This window comes from Lathamus discolor, chromosome 6 (assembly GCF_037157495.1).
Source record: "Lathamus discolor isolate bLatDis1 chromosome 6, bLatDis1.hap1, whole genome shotgun sequence".
Lineage (NCBI taxonomy): Eukaryota > Metazoa > Chordata > Aves > Psittaciformes > Psittacidae > Lathamus > Lathamus discolor.
Genome location: NC_088889.1, coordinates 31,474,800 through 31,494,148, shown reverse-complemented (window position 1 = coordinate 31,494,148; position 19,349 = coordinate 31,474,800). Strand labels below are relative to the sequence as shown.

General features: G+C 38.4%; 1 protein-coding gene across 2 annotated transcripts in view; it reads right to left on the bottom strand.

Moving 5' to 3' along the window:
- NRDE2 (NRDE-2, necessary for RNA interference, domain containing) overlaps positions 1 to 19,349 on the bottom strand; it is a 30,688-nt gene that overhangs the window by 1,453 nt on the left and 9,886 nt on the right. For both annotated transcript variants that reach the window (XM_065685852.1, XM_065685851.1), the window contains 10 exons: positions 18,660 to 18,809; positions 15,717 to 16,179; positions 15,109 to 15,511; positions 11,330 to 11,463; positions 9,194 to 9,311; positions 8,775 to 8,953; positions 7,691 to 8,077; positions 5,701 to 6,629; positions 3,348 to 3,486; positions 335 to 406 (listed from right to left, as the gene is read on the bottom strand). In XM_065685852.1, coding sequence (XP_065541924.1) covers positions 335 to 406; positions 3,348 to 3,486; positions 5,701 to 6,629; positions 7,691 to 8,077; positions 8,775 to 8,953; positions 9,194 to 9,311; positions 11,330 to 11,463; positions 15,109 to 15,511; positions 15,717 to 16,179; positions 18,660 to 18,809 — 2,974 coding nt within the window. The remainder of the gene's footprint in view (positions 1 to 334; positions 407 to 3,347; positions 3,487 to 5,700; positions 6,630 to 7,690; positions 8,078 to 8,774; positions 8,954 to 9,193; positions 9,312 to 11,329; positions 11,464 to 15,108; positions 15,512 to 15,716; positions 16,180 to 18,659; positions 18,810 to 19,349) is intronic.

The following is a 19,349-nucleotide window of genomic DNA, read 5'->3' as shown; positions in this document are numbered from 1 at the left end:
AAGTTTATTGGCCCATATATTTGTTACAACTATGCTCACAACGTAACAGGGTCTGAAAGACAGGATCACTTCATCCTGAGGGGAATTATCTCCCTGCCTCATGCAATACAACACCCTTCTGTTCTGAAATGCAAACAGCACTGACCACTGTTTGTTTCCATTTTGGATGCATCTCTTACACGCAGAAAATCTTACAGTACCTCTTCACAAACCTCTCCTTTCATTTGCACATAACTCATTACAACAACTACCAGTGTCTTATCTTCCCTTTTTTTCAAATACAAAACTTCAAAAATTAAAGTATGATGCCAAGTCTGTATTTTTTTGTGCTTACCTTTGCCCAAGGACAGTTTTGAAGGGCTTTATAAAATAATCCTTTACTCTCTTCTTTTTTTCCTACTGAAACCTGTGTGAGGAAAGAAAAATAAAAGATGTTCATGTTTCAGTGCAGTAATAGCTGGAATAATGAAACAATTATCTCCGAGACAAAGAAATTACTGCTGGAAAGCTCAGCGTTCTGCAGAGGAATCCTTATTACTATATATTGTGGCTGTTATGCAACTTGACAGGTTACACTCGTGATACTGCTTACACTCTCCAAATTCATCGAAGAGGCTTTACTTGTACGACAAGTAACAGAACAAGGATAAGCAGAAAGAGCCTCTGCCAAGTATTTCAGTTAAAGTCAGTGCCTTGGCCTATTATTTGACAACAATACTGCAAGAGTGCAAATCATTTAGCAAAATTTACACCTATTATACTACACATATACTACACAGGAGCATCTTTAGTACACTGAAGGCAATAATACATTATTTTTGTGCACTGGAGAGATCATGCCACACACATTCCCTACTCAGCAGAAGCTTGTTAAGACCCTTACATATGGATGTCAAATTAGCATCTATCTGGAAGGAGTTAAAACTTCTTCCTCCAAGTACTCATTCCACTACGTGATACAAGCACACAGCTACCATGAAGAGAAGAGTAGCAGAGGTCAGTGCTGAACAACCTCCCCAGCTTCAGTCAACCCAGTTACAGGAAGAAATAATTATGACTTCTTGTGAAGAAATCTTTTTAATTGGCTACTTCAAAAACCACTGGCTGTAGAAGAAACCTGTGCTGTTCAGGTGTGTCATGATCTCCCTTTACTGAATTGCAATGCATTTTACTCACTGCAAACCCTGCTGCCAGAGCTGTGCACTCAGATGCACACACATCTTTTGCAGCTCTGCAAAGAGCTGTCAGTAGCATTCTGCCTCTACATTTTCACAGAATCACTGAATTAGGAAGGAACCTCTGGAGGCCATCTGCTTCAACCCCTCTGCTCTCTCAAAGCAGGGTCAGCAAAAGCAGGTTGCTCAAAATCATGTCTATTTGGGTTTTGAGTATCTTCATGATGAAGACTCCATAACCTTTGCACAACCAGTTTCAGTGTTCCATCACCCACACAGTAAAAAAGCTTTTTCTTATGCTTAAGTGGAAATTTCTGTATTTAAATTAGTGGCCATCGCCTCCTGTCCTGTCACTCAGCAGCACTGAGAAGTCTGGCTGTCTTCACACACTCATGTGAGGTATTTATACACAGGGACAGCATCTTCCAGGAGCCTTCACTTCCCCAGGCTGAACTATCACAATTCTCCCAGCCTCTCTCTGTACAGTACATGCTCCAACCCCTTACCCATCTTCATGGCTCTTGGCTATTCAAAGGGACCTGGACAGGCCAACAGCAGAAGATGGCGGATCAGCCACTCTTCTTGACTTTTATATCATCTGCAAACTTGACAGTAGATGCTCTCATCATCCAGATCATTAATGAAGACGTTAAAGGGCTCTGCTCCCTGGGGTACAGCACCAGCAGCTGGCCTACAGCTGGAGTTCACACCGCTGATTACAACCCTTTGAGCCTGGCATTTCAGCCAGATGTCAGCCCACCTCACTGTCCACTTACCTAATCCATGCTTCATCAGCTTGTCTGTGAGGATGTTATTGGAGGCAGTGGAAAAGGCTTGCTAAAGTTCAGATAAACTATATCCCCTCATCCACTGAGCTAGTCATCTCGCCGTAGGGCAGCTACCAGATTGGTCAAGCATAAACAATAAATAGGAATTTAAGAGAAATATTTTGTTTCAAAATTTATATAAAAGTTCTGTGTTTTTAACCAGCGAGAAGCTTTTTCCCAAAATACCAAAGACTATCTAGACATATCCAAACAGAAAACAGATCTACAGATCTTAAGGTAATATTAGGCAATAACAACTTCTTCCATATCTGAAAATGTTAATGTTTCTAGTTGATTTTTCTTCTCTGAACAATGCTATTCAAAGCTATTACTGTAAAAGCATTATTTTCCTCCATCTTATTAGCATCTAATAAATACTCTTTCTTGTAAAGAAGATACCTTCCATGAATGCATCATTAGTGACAGAATGCATACTGAGTGATTTCACTTCAGTATTTGTGCATAGTGAAGTCTGAATTACTGTTCTTTACAAACTACTAATTAATTGTACATCCCCATATACAAGTTGTATAAAATATTTACAAGCACGTATTTTGATTGTAATTCATATAATAATTCATAGTACTTTTTATTTATATATTTATTTAATAGGATTATATTTATTATTATATTTATTTATTAGGATTAAATCCATTACGGTGAGGGTGGTGATGCACTGGCACAGGTTGCTCAGAGAAGCTGTGGCTGCCCCATCCCTGGAAGTATTCAAGGCCAAGCTGGACAGGGCTTTGAACAACCTAGTCTAGTGGAAGGTGTCCTTGCCTATGGCAGAGGGCTGGAACTAGATGATTTTTAAAGTCCCTTCCAACCCAAACCATTCTATGCTTCTATGATTTGTTTAGAAATGGACACTGTAATTGTGCTACACAAGACATGTTCTCAAACACAAACCAAGTTTTTCCTTCCCCTGCCTCCCCTGTATTTCACAGCATGCTGACTGCTGTTCCCTGCCCACTTACTTTTATATCCTTACTAAGACTGGGTGCAATCCATCTATTGACATCTTATGATGTAGTTTTTATCTGTGTAAGATGGCAGACACAATAACTTGCCTGCATCCATGTTAACGCTTCAATGCCAGAAGCTATTATTCTTTTTAATCCATAGCATTACATTTCATTAATATTCCCAGCAATAAGAGCATGAAAATTCAAACATTATCACCTTGCAAATCATGACGTATGGCAGCTTTTAGTATTCCTTTTCAATCTACAGTATTGTAAATGTGTTCATAAGAAATTTCAAATATGATAAAAAAAACAAAAACCCAAAAGCAGCAAAACACCAAACAAACCAAGCCCAAACCCACTACTACTTTTCTTACCAGAAAGTTCAAATACATTCTCCACAGCAGTGGACAATGGGTACCATTTTCACTCTGTACCGCATGTTCAAACAGAGCTACAATCCGATTTGTTAGTCCAGTTTCAGGAATAGTAGAATGTACTTCACCAACATCTGCCCTGAAACACAGAGGAAAAAAGAAACCAGAATCCCTTAAATCCAAGCTAAAGGACCACATCCAGGTAAAAGATCATAAAGATTAATGTACTCTCTGTTCACACAGCACTGTGTACTGCCAGCTTTTTCATTTGATGCTACAAACTGTGAAAGCCATAAAGCAGACTTTTAGCACTTGCTAATCCAGTCAACACAGCTCTAAATAGGAAAAATGAGGAAAATCAGTCTTGTGAAAATTCTTTTAGCATGTTGAAAAATTAACCCTGCCCAACTGGAGGAGATAATTTATCTTCGAGTACAATAATGCCTTAAAAACACTTATCTTAGTCTTCACTCAAGGTCCTTTATCATTCCTAGCCTGGCCTAACACCTCAAACCCAATTCAAGTCTACGTCAGCATGCCGCCTTCTGATGCCCAGGCAAGCCTGTTCAAATTTACCCCTGTCACCGTTTGTAAGACCATACACTGGTCTTGGATCAAGGCCTAGATTACAGCTCTGGATCTCAACCATGATTACAATAATGATTCGCTTTTTCACCCACAGTTTCAAATCCACAAAGTTCCAGGTATAATACAAAAGCAGGTACGTATCTTTCATCGAAGCACTGATTTCTATCTACAGCCAATACAGACAGGCTTATTTTTGATGCTTAAGCTTGAAGAGACAGCCTGGAGCACTCATGGCAACATCCCTTTTGCCTGTGTGCACTCTCTCAGCCTGCCAGCTTGTTCCACTACCCACCCTTAACACTTGCTCCTAACTTGCCTCTTTTTTCAAGGGACTCTGAGGTTGTATTTCTTCTTATCTTAAATTTTCTGTGAGGGAAAACGATGAAATTTACTCTGCAGGGAGTCAGACATTTAAAGCACTGTACCTCACACTGGCTTACACAGACTACTGCTTTACCCTTTGTGTTCATTTCTTTGAATAAATACCAAGCACTTAAGCAGAAATACAAAACAGAATAGGAAATCAGTCCCACATAGTACAGACATTTTCTTAGTTTGTCACAACATCATCAACCAGTAGTTTTATGCATGACTAACAGGACATTTCTTTCTCTGTTGCAGTAGTTCAGCTCTGCTCTTGCAATACCCAACTTATCCCTACACAAATATAACCTATAGGAAAGGATACACTAGCAGAGAACAATCTGGAAAGAAACTAAATGTCACAGAGAAAGTAATTGTTCTGGAATTTTAACATTGGTTTCCAGTACAAATAATGAAAAGCTATCACAGTGTCAGTCTGTAATTAACAATAAATTGAATTACAATCCTTCTTTACATTTGGTGTCTGTAGAATTCTTATTACAATTTAGGATGACACACACTGACAGCTCAGGAATGTCACTATCGTGCATGCATGCCTCTTGCCAGACTGCAGCAATCAAAGCAGTGGGCGCACTGTCATTTGAAAGTATACTGATAATTCCGTAATTTCATCAAGTGTGAATATTGTAAGCTTACAGCTATGCCAAGCTTCCAGATAACACTTTCCTAGAAATCACTATTGCTATGTGCAGACACAAAGAACCAAACTGCCAACGCTATTAGAGATGCAAAGGTAGCAGCGTATAGGTAACTCCAAGCAATGGGTAGACAACTGTTACAGACTAAGCTTTAAGAATGAATGCATACCTCTGTTTCCCACATCTCCTGCACTGTGGGCAAAAAATCTGGGCCCAGACCAGACTGTGAATTAAGGAAATTTCCAGCCTCTTTTACCTAGCAACAACCCCAAACGAAAACTACTCACTATGGCAACAGATCTGCCACAACTGTATCCTGTGATCCAGGAGTAAAGCAGGGCAGCAGGCTCAGTCAGAAACTGCAGTGTAGCTCTGTATTACACTCCTTATTGCTGTAATATTAAAATGCAGCAGTTTCTAAGCTCACAGGGCCTATCTTGGCCATCTAAGCAGGCTCTTAGTTATTTACAAAATACTTAAAGAAGTGTGTACCATCTTGATATCAGTCACAAGTAATCAAACACAAAGCCACACACAGCGTGATCCAGCAGAAAGGACGTGAGACTATCACCTATGTCTTTTAATGCTATGCAGGATTCTGCCACTGACTCTTGAACAAATAACCTTACCCAGCTACAGCTTCATCTGCAAAATGAGAACTATGATGGCATTCCTTCTCCTCTGTTAAATGATTAGACAGATTTAAAAAAAAAGCATAACCATAAGGAGCTGCAAGATACTACCTCTGGACATTGTCAGTGAGGTTTTTTCTCATCTGCTCCGCTTGGATTGCGAACAGCCATGGCTCTAAAGACTTAGTAGACCTTGTGACACCATCAAAAAATCTTCGTGCTTTGCTAGCACTGTGAGACTTCCTTTCGATGTGGATATAGGACCTCCAAAGAGACTGGTTGCTAGGATACCGTTTCAGAGCCTCCGTTAGTGCCTCCCGCAGAGGATTCAAAGGATAAATACTGATTTTCATGTGGAATCTCAGTAAATTCGTATGCAGCAGTGTGACACCTTCGAGAGCAGTGGGAAGATTCTGAATGCCAAAATTCTCTTCATTATTTTCACTTTTCTGTGGACCAGAAGCTTCCAGTTTTTCTGAAGTCTGTGCATATATCAATACTGCAGCATCAATCCCAACAGTTAAATACTGGAAGAGCGCATAACAACCAACCAAGTTAACCAGCTGATCAGCATCACTGCCCTGATCCTGATCAGAAACTGACATTTTACTTAAATGATCTTGCAGTGCTTTCTCATATGTTTTACGAGCTTTCAACATATTCACAGATAACAATTGTCCACTATATGGCACATATGGTCCACCCTCAGCCAATGTGGTCAATATATGAGCAGCACGTGACGTAACAGCTACTTCTACACTTTCTAGTATTTCAACTTCCAGCTGAGCGTAAAGCAGACTGAGGCTGCAGAGCTGGGGATTCTTCAAGCCTTCTGCTCCAGCTGCACAAAGAGCTGTGTCAAATACTTTTCTGGCATCATCAATGTTACCAAGCAGCCACTCCAGGTAGGCATACAGCTTCCAGAGAGAAAGGTGGTTTCGGTTGTCAGGTGCTTTAAGGAGATTCTTGGCCAACTTTTTACTCTTTCTCCCTTGTGCTTTCAGCTTCTTTTTGTTTTTTCCTTGGAGACACTGAACTACCTACAGGCGAGAATAAATAGAACAAATTGAGAGGGGTGGAGAACAAAGGAAAAACAAAAACCAACCTAAAATACAGCCTCACAGCATTTTTCAGATTTCATTACTGTGTTTGTTCTTATATTGTTCCATATTTCACCACCAGTCAGATCTGTTGTTACTGAGTACTGCAAGTTGTCGCAACTGCCTGTTGTCAGTTCACTCCAACACAGCCAAATTACACAGGCTTAGCATTCTTACTCCTGCCACTGCCATTAAGTAATATCAAATCTCACACTTCTAAAAGGCCAACTGCTCAAATAAAGAGCTGCTAACCTGTAATGGTTGAGAAACAGGAAATAAATTATCTGTCTGGCCAGATGCAGCTTATGACTAGCACAATTAAACCTCCAAGTAACTTTTCCCAGCAGGGAATGTGCTGACAGACAAATGTGGAGACTGGATGGGAAAATCACATGAGATCTGGTCAGGTAATGTTTGGGTAAGAGACAGGGAACTTCTCCGTAAGGAAACACAATACTAGACTTTTGAAGTGTTAGGAAGACAACCTGGACTCTCATCCTTCTGTGGGCATCTATTAGAGCAGTTTTACTTAAATAAATCTGTACTTAAGTGATAAGGTGTAATGTTATTGAAGGAAACAACAAATTTAACTTGTATAGCAAGTAGTAAATTACTTGATAAGCTCTTACATGGTATTGGGGATTATGTGCTTAATAGTATAGTTTGGTAGAAGTACTTGGCTGACTCACTTTGCGGAAAAAAAAAACCCACTTGCATCCATTCCTGGCTAGCATGCGATGTATCATACAGTAACATTTATCCAAAATTACGAAACAATATTTTGTTAATTGTATGCCATATGTAACACATACTGAAGAGAAGGGTTGGGTGGTTTGTTTGGTTGGGTTTTTTTAAGTGCAATCTTAAGCATTATTTCCTGATGTGAATACTTAGTCCTACGAGACTTAATTTTCAGCAATATTTATTTTAATTCAATATAGCCATTAATATACAAGAAAGCCATACATCACATAAGTGATTATGTGCAGATTCCTCATTACCTTAGATATTTCATACTGTAACCAACAAATGGATAGGTTACATTTTTCCTTTCCTGAAAACAGCGGGAACAGAACATGAAAAACATTCTGTATGAACTCCTCTCCTTCTCTGTAGTGGCCTATGTGATGTCTCCCTCGTAGCATTGTGTTCATATGACCAATACTGTTGAACCCAGAAAGTAGAAAATCAACAGAAGTGAGTGGCTTTTCATCAGAAAGCACACTGTCAAAGATGTTATTTTCATCCATGGCAATATAGAGGTTGGAAGGAAAGAGTTTCTTTGTACATGGAACTCCCAGGAATTGCAAAAATGAGTACAGTATTTGACATTGAAGGTCTGGATTAGAAATCCGGATTAAAGATGGTCCAAGATCATCAAATAATACCTAAAAAAAATCCAAATTGAAACAAATGCCATTAATTTCTGCAATCAAATAGAATTAAAAAACTTGTAATTTATGTAATTAAATAACCGTTTCAAGTCAATAAAGATTTAGAATTAGTACGAAATGGTAATAGCATGTCATTCAAATTCAAAACAGACAACTTAAGCAATGTGTTCTTCCAGTCAGACTGTAAATTTGCTATCAAGAGACTGCTTTGCCCTTGAGTATCAAAGGCCTCCACAAAAAACCTGCAAAATGAAGGTCTGAAACTATTACTGCTTTGGCCATTCAACACACTTTCATTTGAAAAATCAATGCCTGACTTGACCCTTCTCCCAATATGGAAAAAAAAAATTAAAAATCCAACTATCTGACTTGAAGGCAACAAAATCTTTACTGATTTAACACATGCATCTTCTTAGAGGGAGACTTCTGTGACATTTCCACATACAGATGAGAGAAATCACAGAAGAGCAAAGACAAGACTATTTGCTTACAATCCTTTCCAAAATTTACTCTGAGCTTCACATGGATTTCACAAGTCTCAGCACAAAACCTCAGGTACATTTTGAGTTCCAAAGAAATAAAAGATTTTTTCCAAATGAAGAGAAGGATTACTCCTCTAAAATACCCACTGGCAATGAATTCACATGAAAGGATAATGCATCTTATCATTATTTCATTATATCTCAGTGACCTGTCTTTCTGGATCTTCACAATCTTCTTCAGCTTCTGTTTTGTTTTTGTCTGGCCTCCAAGGTAACCAATGCCTGGCTTCACGAGAATGTTCAATATCCAACCAAATTTGCCACTTGGGGAGAGTTTTATCCTTTATTTCTTGATCTTCATCTATCTCTTCATCATCATCATCATCATCTAAAGCCAAATCAGGACAAGCACACAAAATTATTGAAGAAAATTAATCCAGCAAATGCAAAAGCCAGACTTCACTTACATGCTTTTCCCTGTGAAGCATGATATACTAGTTCTTAATCTTGGTAAGTATTTTTTTAAAGTTCAATGCAAAAGCATGAGAAGAAACAGCTTGTACCATTCTAATCAAAATGTTCAGAAGAACACATGAATTTACAACTACACATATTGACATAGGCATACCAGCCTTAACAATCCAGCCACCCTTTTCTTGTTGGTGCATCCATGCTTTCCAGCCTCTTGCTCCTTTTTCTCCAATTCGTGGTTCTCCACTATCCCAAAAGGGTTCAAAGAATTCCACCTGTTGGTTTGGGCAGGGGCAACCAAAACAAAACACAGGAAAATTATTTTTGCTGTTGTACAGACACTACCTGGGTCAACTTAAGTTTTCCAGACCCTAAAATCATTTATCTGGGTGCAATTTCTGTATTTCAAGGCTTTGTTAGATCCTGGTAAAGAACCGGCAGTAAGAACTGAGTACTTCAATTATGCCTGTGGCACAGCAGGACTGTCATCAGCTCTTTTCATGAACATGAAACATGAACATGGAAACAAGATTGTTTATAAAAGGTATTAGACTTTAAAGAAAGCAAAAGACTTCTGTGCCAAAGTCCCCAAGATGCGTCTTTCAGAAACCAAATCTCTCCTTCTCCCTATCTTCCATGGGACCATGAAGAATTTGGCTAATTGAATCATAATTCAGACAACCATACACCTATGGTCAAATCAAAATGTTAAAGTTGGACATAAATATGACCAGGCTGAGGACAAGAGGAAAAGATCAGGGCCATTCACCTCTCAGGTTTCAGGATAGTCAATAACTTCAGGGCATTTTCCAGTGAATCAGAAGTCCAGGGTTCTAGTCCTGATTTTGTCACTGCCAGTATGCAATCTGTCATCTTTACAGTCATTAATTGCCCCTACTTTGTGTATACTTAGCTCTAATGATTGTCACTCTCCTACTGTTCGTTCTGCTGTGTACCAAACCTTGTCTTGGACATAAATACATCACTGTTAATACAAATATTAACAATAGATTTTACTCCAAGAAAAATTATCAACATATCAGAAAATGCAGGGCTTACAGCAACTCCTCATGGATTCATTCTTTCCTCCAAGTGAGAAAGTGAAATGTGAAAACATTACAGAAATAAGTAACTCAAGACTGAGCCACAACGCTTCTGTAACAGGGCAGAATGTGCAATCAGCCGTAAACCTGGCATTTTCTGTTTTCAAAAACTGCACCTTCCAACCTAAATATTGTCCTTTTAAACTGACATTCCTTTGCATCCTGCTTTCCTAAGAGTTTTTAAACATTACAGATAATCCTGAAGTTTTTCAAATTACTGGAAGTATAACTCTAGCTTTATCTGTTTAACTATACCTAAGCTCCTATCCTGCATGGCAATTCTGATCGAACTCTCGTTCAGTCAAAGTTTTCTTGTTCCATTCAAAGTTTTGGCTCTTTAAGAGGACACTGCTATTATTTGAACTAGAAGACTGGCCCATTGGTGCATTAACCTAAAGAGCAAAAATTGAGTCTCATTAATGGTTGCTGGGCAAGAAGCTGATGTAACAGAAGGAAATCACATTTCTGTCCTCTCTGGTAGCCAGCTGCCTAACTGGTGGCCCTCCCTACCGCTCGTTAAAAAGAAAGCACCTCCTGGCAATTCAGTGGGATGATGCTACACAGGCAACTGCCCCCTCTAATATCAACTTACTGATTATTACTGGGGTTCACGCCCAATACCCTCCTGAGCAAACAAAGAGAAAATGTGATTTAATACTTTAACAGAATAAACTGAATGGAACCTCATGCGTCAAATAAAAGATACTTTAAAGCATAAATGTATTCCTAATGTAGCCATCAGAGAATTACTGAAGATATTAAATAATGGAGAACCTAAGAAGTTTGCAAGAACTGTGCGGAACAGAGATTATAGGTCCTATTAGCTTTCTCCATCAACAGTAACAAAACACAGCAGTAGTTTTGGGGAAAAGAAGCAGGGGAAGTGCTAACTAGATACAGACACTGGTCACCCAGCTCATTTCTTTTCCTATTTAATTAGGAAAAAAAAAAAAGGACATGAAATGACTGGTTATCACACTTCCACTACATACAGCAGAAGCAGCCATTTGGCAGGCAGTTCCAGAGGACTCACAAGCATTTTTCCAATGCAAGCATCACCTTGAAGAACCACAAAGTAAGTTGTGATTCAAAATATTTCCCCATGCCCTTTAAAATTAATCAACATTTATCTATTGCAACATTCTCTGTAATGCAAAAGGACATACATCCATTTAAATGGAAATTGTTACCTGTCCCCTTGTTGGCAGATCTTTTACACTGTCAGGTTTAAAGAAGGTGAAGTCAATCAGAGCCTGAAACAAAGACACTGCTTTCTCAGAATGACCAGCCTGTCTCAGAAAGTGGCACTGCTGAACAAATATAGCTGTAAAGATAAAATTTTAATATTTCAAATAAATTTTGTTGCCAAGTATTGTATATTTGTGGGCTGTAATAAAGAAGACATAAGTGTTATAGAGTGTAAATGTTATTGAACAGTATCAAAATCCAAAACACAGGGAGCAGATATTGCATGTGAGAAATTCATATCAAAACTGTTATAGTTTAATTAACTTTAAGACCTCCCACTTCAAATGCACCAAGAGATGGTGCCACACAAGCACTGCTCTTGTTGATGAATAAAAGTATATATGCAATGGCTCCAACTTCAGTTTATCCAACATCTGTTAGAGTGGGTCACTGCCACCTCTGAAGGTGCTGGGCATTATTATAAATCACACAGTAAGTGATCAGAACAAAAACCCTTTTTGCCTCTATGTTGTATGAGCTAGTTACACCAGTAATATGTCAGTAACATTCCATTTCATTTCAACTGTCATTCCCTTTTTCTATTCCTTTACATAAGAACTTGGTTAAGAGAAGTCCGTCTTTTGGTCAAAGTATTACTGCTTAAAACTAGAGTCCTACCCCTTGCTCTTCAATAAATTATTTCTGTAATCACTGTCATATCCCTACCACACACAGAGTCTCAATTCTCAGCTTAGAAAGGGAAGTGAAGCCCCAGTTTCTCTATTCATGTATCTGCAAACAGAGTCTTAAACGAAAGAGCTGGAAAAAAAACAGTATTATGAAAACCTCTATCACTAGGCCGGTTCAAGGACACTTCAAAGATACTCCATCATTCCAAATTACATTCAAGTCTTAACAAAACAATGGCTGCTCAAAAACCAAATTGCTTTAAATTATTATATTAACAGGCTTAAGAAAAAAACCAAAACAACTCAAGCCCCATAAATGAAGTCTTAAATAATTAGTTTTGAAAACAGTTCTTCAAATACTACTGTTTCTTCATTAAATTCATTTGCTTTGGAGGATTTTAAACAACCAAAATATTTAAGTGGCTACATACACACATCAACTGCTTCTTAATGAAGATCTTATTTTTTAATACAAAGTGGTAAAAAATTTACTCCTTTTACCTCTATTCAGATTTACATCAGATGTGTACACATAAAAATCTGAACTCAGAATATACAAACTAGGCATTCCACCTGATTTTCCTGCAAAGTCAGTGACTGTTTCTGATAACGAAAACCCTGCAACTTCTGAAGGTATTTAAACAACAAAAAGTATGCTTAAGTACATAAAAGAACCTTCCAAAGTATTTTTACCAATTTAGGTAGTGTATCCAATTGACACGGAAGCCTCTCAGCTTCAAACAGCTTTGATTAAAATAGTCTGAAAGTAGAGAATCTCTCATTAGGACTTGCTGCCAAACTGGAGCCAAAAATAAATTCTAGCATAAGGTTTTCTGCATGATAAAAAAGAAAGATATTTGAAGAAATGCAAAGATCAGCTTCTTGTTTGGTTGGTTTTTTTGGTTGTTTTGTTGGGTTTTTTGTGGTGAAAGCTGAAAAAATCCTGAATAGACACTTAATCCAAGTCATGATGCTATGATAGTTCTGCAGCTGAGCTGACCTGAAATATAAGGTTGTTTCTTCCCAGCCAGTAGGTATAATATGAAAACCAGGACTCCTTTCTCACAGCAAAATTTGAGAATGCTTACCTTCATCTGCTTTATATTAACAGGTCTTAGTAAATGTAAAACATTACAACTTAGTATCTCAAAATTTAAGTAAAACTCAGCTACAACTTGATTTTGACCTGCTTTCTTAAATTTCATGTTGTAAAGAAACACCCATCTATTTTCAAGCAGATAGTACAGTGTACTGAAATGAACACTAGATGGCAGGGTCCACCACTATTTAAAACTGCCTCTTACACTTTGTCATCACAAAGGTCAAAGGTTGAAGACAAGCCTACCAGATTTCCACACTGCTACTTACATCCTAATCAATCCGTGAAATTCTCTGTATATTTATCTTAATGAAAAATTTGGTAATCTTCCTAATAAGTACACTGACAATGCAAATTCAGCCCAAGAACTAGATAGTTGAGTCACTAAAAAAAAAAAATCTCAGATCAGTAAGTCTCCCCACTGGAAATTTCTCCACTCCTATCATTTGAATTCGAAAAGGGGGGGGCGGGGCAGAACCAAACAAACCACGAACAAACAAACAAACAAAAAAAAAAAGCCAACAAAAAAACCCACACACAAACAAAAAAACCCAAACCTCAGTGTTCATAAACTAATTGCTACAGTATGAATACAGAACAAGACATTAAGAGTGGAACAGAAACACAAAGTTTAGCTCATTTTCATTTTAACCTATCTATAGACATTGTCAGCAAACAAGTATTTTGAATCAATTTAAAGGAACTCAATTTAAAAAAACAGTAACGTCATACCATTGGATAAATAGTATTTAACAAGTCAAGTATGTTCTGTGCAGGCAAACAAAATGAAAGGAAAACCTTCCTGATTGGGGAAAAAGAAAAAAAAAATAATAGAAGAATAAAACATTTGTCCTGAGAATCATTCATTGTGATTGCACCCACATGCCCAACTGACTGAAGCATTGGAAATCAGAGACAGTAGAAGCAATTATAAACTATCAGGCAGTATAATATCCACCTGTCAGCACAGGATTTTTCCTTTCCAGCAGTTTTTCCAGTGCTTGATCCAAGAGGAATCAACCAAAAACCACAAAAGATCTGAACACCTGTAACCCAGCATCTCGATCTAACAACCTGTAACCCAGCATCTTGATCTGTTAAGTCCAGACTAGATATTGCATAACATAGCATCATTGCTCAAACAGCAATTACAGGACTTGAAGAAACGTGGACTGCTTCATAATAGTCTCCTCTATATTTAAAATAAATTCTAAAACGAAAAAAACCCTAACATATTCATAGTAACACTAATATTTTCCCACTCTCACTGTATTCATAGATTAATAATCACAATGACCCCTGAGGCAGAGAAGCAAAATTGAAAAGGGATAGGTTAAGTCATTTAGCTTCAAATAAATTTAAAGGCCATGCCAGAACTGAGCATGAACTCATTTCTTCCCTGAATCCAGTCCAGCATCCCAACCAACTAATTTTCTTTCCAGGGATAATTACATCATAAATTATAAGTAGTAGATACATGTATACAGTAAATAAAAAGTCATGATCACGAAGTATTACAGTTTAGAATTCTTCATCTACAAACTGGGATGCTAACGAAAGTTTCACAAGAGACTTCTCACGTCCCTTCTCTTTTCTGGATTAAAGTAATTACCTATAAAACTTCTGAACAAGAGAGAACTGATTCTTTCACAAGCCAACTTCTTATTTTTCTTAATAAATATTTCTCAAAGATAAAAGCACATCTCTTGGCTGTGGGCTGCAATTCTCCAGCCTTGACATTCGTACTGTAAACCACTCAGCACATTAGACTTTACTGGATGTTATATCACAAATTCCCTTTGGGAAAAAAAGCATCTGTTATATCCATATTTGGCTGGAATATCTGCTTTAATTCTCAGCTAAGGAATCAGGATGACAGGCATTTTGAAGAGAATAGGCACTTCCTGTAATACATAGGAAAGTCTATTCTTCTAGAAAATGTAGTTAACTCCTATGAAATTCTGACCATAACGTGAAACAGAAGGAGCCTTACCTAGCATAGCTTCTTCTGTGCCAGGCAGAAGAGGATGTGATACCATGCTGCCGTCCTGTACAGCTGCCAATGTAGTCAAACATTTTCCATAGAGACTATTGATTTTTGAAACGGAAAAGGTAGTGAACTGACTTTGACAGAACAGGAGATATTTCTTCCACAGCTCTGGACTATTGGGATGTAAGAAAATTAGCTTCTGCCATTCCTTGATCAAAGCTGGTGGCTCCCAGAATTCTGTGCAAATCTTCAGCCTGGCAAGTTTCAGATCAACATTACTTGGATTGCTTTCAATTGCCCTCTCCAAAATTGCTAGTTTCTTTTCTAAGATAAACTTCAGTGATTTTCTTCTTACTTCCTGCTCTCCCTTACTGGCATAAGGGCCAGGTCCTCCCATCAATTCATCCTTAAAACAGAAAGAAAAATCAACATTTTTACACTAGAAAGAATCATCCCTAGGATCACAAGCAGAATGCTGACAATTGTGAAGATGAACTAACAGCTCATACTTCACCAATGGAAGATACACAGTCCTAACAAATGAAACTACAATTAAAATGTTCATGTATTTATTACTTACAATAATCAAGCAGGTCTGTCAGAACACATACCTGAAAAGAAACAAATTCCATCCAAGCATTAATATCTCCTGGGTTTTCTCTGACTTTCTTGTTATGCTCTTCCACTTTTGTCATTAGATCAGACTTAATGTCTATCCCAGGCTCTTGAATTGTTTGCTGTGTAGTTTCACGCTCACTGTCTGCACTCTTGCACCCTTTTCCTTGTAGCCACTGTAAAGTTGATGAATCATAAACCCCAAGAGGATTTAACTCCGTTGTGTCTGAAGGATCATCAGTTTCCACTTGGAAAATTGGTATAAAAGTAGCTGGGCCAGATGGAGAAATTTTGCTGCAAACAGGCACTCCATCAGTTTTCAGCATCTTCACATTGTCCTTTGTGAAATAACGCTCAGGTTGCCTCTGCGATTGCTTCTTTTTTGATGCAGAACTGTCCAAAGTTACAGACTGTTTCTTGGCATCTATGCCAAGACAGGACTCTCCTTTCCTTTTATATCTTAGGAGAAAAAATACAATTAAACATCTTCTAAAATATACACAAGAAAACGGAATAAGTAATACAAATTAAGCCAAATAATGTATGCATACACCTTTAAAAGTGTAAGAACGTGGTAACTTTCCTCTTTACTTAAGACTTCAATTTATGTATTTTTTCAGTGCCATTACAACTTTTATTGTTGTCATACTAAGCTTCCTCAGAATTCAACATTATCTGCCATACTCAGCACAAGATTTTTTTTTTCTCTATCATTTTAAGCCATGTAGACAAACCTAGACAAAGAACATCAGACAGCATTATTTAAGGCTATTTAAATTAGATAGAAATTCAGACACCAGTAGTTCAGTCTGGTAATCTTTCTGTATCCCTAAGCCTCTATGCATATTATATGCCAAGTAGGCAGTGGGCTGGAGAAGAGAGAGAGAGCAGGTTCATAAAGGCTGCAATAACTATGGATTAAGAAAGGAAAACAACATCTTAAACCATTAGCAAGAATGTAATTTCAGTAAAGTGGCAGAAATAGTGATGTGCAATGCTAAAATAACAGTTTTCATCTCAAACAATAGCAGACAATCTGAAGGTAACAGAAAATTGGAATGGATTGTAACCAGGCAATTTTACTGCAAAGGTATATACACTACAAAAATAAAATCCATAAATCCTCCCTCCTCTACAGATGATTACTTTTTATATATACAATTTTCTTTCAGAACATCAAGAATTAGGTGTACACACATAATGCATGAGCCCAGCATAGGCTCCCTTGGATGGGCTTCTTTGTTAATGTGGAGAAATGTTCTGAAGGGTCATCACAGTACCAGTAACCCACCAAGGATGTTGAACATGCAATTTTATTTATACTCATTTGAAATGCAGCAATGCATAAGATAGATCATCCAGACATTATACCAAAGGCTAACACAGAATCTGCTTGCTAATGAAGTACCTGTACTCTGTGCAAGGATATCAAGCTACTAAAGGAAACAAACCTTTTGAAAAATCTAGCATGAAATTATTAGTACCTTCTTTTTCTGACAGAAACAGAATAATAGAGATCAAAAGGGGCACTCGCCCAATGATTTATAACAAAACCTGGGATTTCTGACCGCAAAATCATGCTTTTGAATCTGCCCCATGTGGGCACCTCCAGCTAGAAGGTCTATAAACTCACATGCCTGTAGTCTGCAAGGATACAGAGAATATTTAAAAAAAAAAATTAAAATCATGCACTTTATTCCATTATTTCACCATCACCATTTGTGGTCAATGGCGCAGAATCTAGCTGGAGGTCTGTGGCTAGTGGAGTCCCTCAGGGGTCGGTGCTGGGACCGGTGCTGTTTAATATTTTCATCAATGACCTGGATGAGGGAACTGAGTGCACCCTCAGCAAGTTTGCTGATGACACAAAACTGGGAGGAGTGGCTGACACACCAGAAGGCTGTGCTGCCATTCAGCGAGACCTGGATAGGCTGGAGAGTTGGGCGGGGAGAAACTTGATGAAATTTAACAAGGGCAAGTGTAGAGTCTTGCATCTGGGGAAGAACAACCCCATGTACCAGTACAGGTTGGGGGTTGACCTGCTGGAAAGTAGTGAAGGGGAAAGGGACCTGGGGGTCCTGGTGGATAGGAGGATGACCATGAGCCAGCAATGTGCTCTTGTGGCCAAGAAGGCAAATGGCATCTTAGGGTGCATTAGAAAGGGTGTGGTTAGTAGGTCAAGAGAGGTTCTCCTCCCCCTCTACTCAGCCTTGGTGAGGCCGCATCTGGAATACTGTGTACAGTTCTGGGCCCCTCTGTTCAAGAAGGACAGGGAATTGCTTGAAGGAGTCCAGCGCAGAGCCACAAAGATGATTAAGGGAGTGGAACATCTCCCTTATGAGGAGAGGCTGAGGGAGCTGGGTCTCTTTAGCTTGGAGAAGAGGAGACTGAGGGGTGACCTCATCAATGTTTACAAACATGTAAAGGGTAGGTGTCAGGATGATGGAGCTAGGCTTTTTTCAGTGATATCCAGTGATAGGACAAGGGGCAATGGGTGTAAACTGGAGCATAGGAAGTTCCACGTTAACATCAGGAAGAACTTCTTTACTGTAAGAGTGACAGAGCACTGGAACAGGTTGCCCAGGGGGGTTGTGGAGTCTCCTACACTGGAGATATTCAAGGCCCGCCTGGACAAGTTCCTGTGTGATGTACTGTAGGTTACCCTGCTCTTGCGGGGGGGTTGGACTAGATGATCTTTTGAGGTCCCTTCCAACCCTTGGGATTCTGTGATTCTGTGATTTCATGTCATCTTTTCCCTTTGAAAATATCTATGCCCAGTGTAAAGTAAAATTTTGAAAAAACAAAAACCAACCAAACTATTCAGTTATCCTAACTTCTCATCTCCAACACCAAAATATCACAGCCAGACTTAAGTTAATGAATCTTGAGATACTGACTTTATGATAGCCTGAATACCAATAGAAACCAATATATTGTACCTTGGTATGTCCCTTTGATACAGCGATTTGTAGGCCCAATTTGAAGGGTCTGGCTTCTTGTCTATTATGAAGGTTTCTGTGGTAGAAGCCTGGATATCATCAAGCCAAACAATGCGACTGCTGGTAGGATTTGATGTTTTCTTATCTAGACTGCAGAGAAGGAGAAGTATATTCTAAGCATTTGTGCACATACTGAGCATTCCCAAAACCCAGGAAACATTCCATTTTGGTAGTTATTTAATTTTCTCAAAGTTATGGTATATGACCATTCTTGCAAAATCAGTCACATGGTCGGATAAACAACTAGAAATACATCAACAGGACCATCAAAACAAAACACAAACACTGCTTGCACTCCCAAAAATTAGATCTGTGATTATGGAAAGCAATAGCCAGATTAAGTCAATCCATTGCTTGGCAAACTATCATCTAAAAGCCATATATTACTTCTAAAATTTACTTTTTCTTAGTAAGATGCTACAATTCATAAAAAAGAGGATCATCTGTATGAAGACTTTGCTGATTAGCTGTAATTATACCCATGCATTTGACAAAACAGTGCACATCAAAGTGGTTTACAGATTACAGTTATGCAGAAGAATTTAAGTGGAAATTGCCACCTGCCTCCAAACCATAGACAACTATGAGCTTCCAATCTGAATTCATGCTACAAATACGTAACTAAGTGAA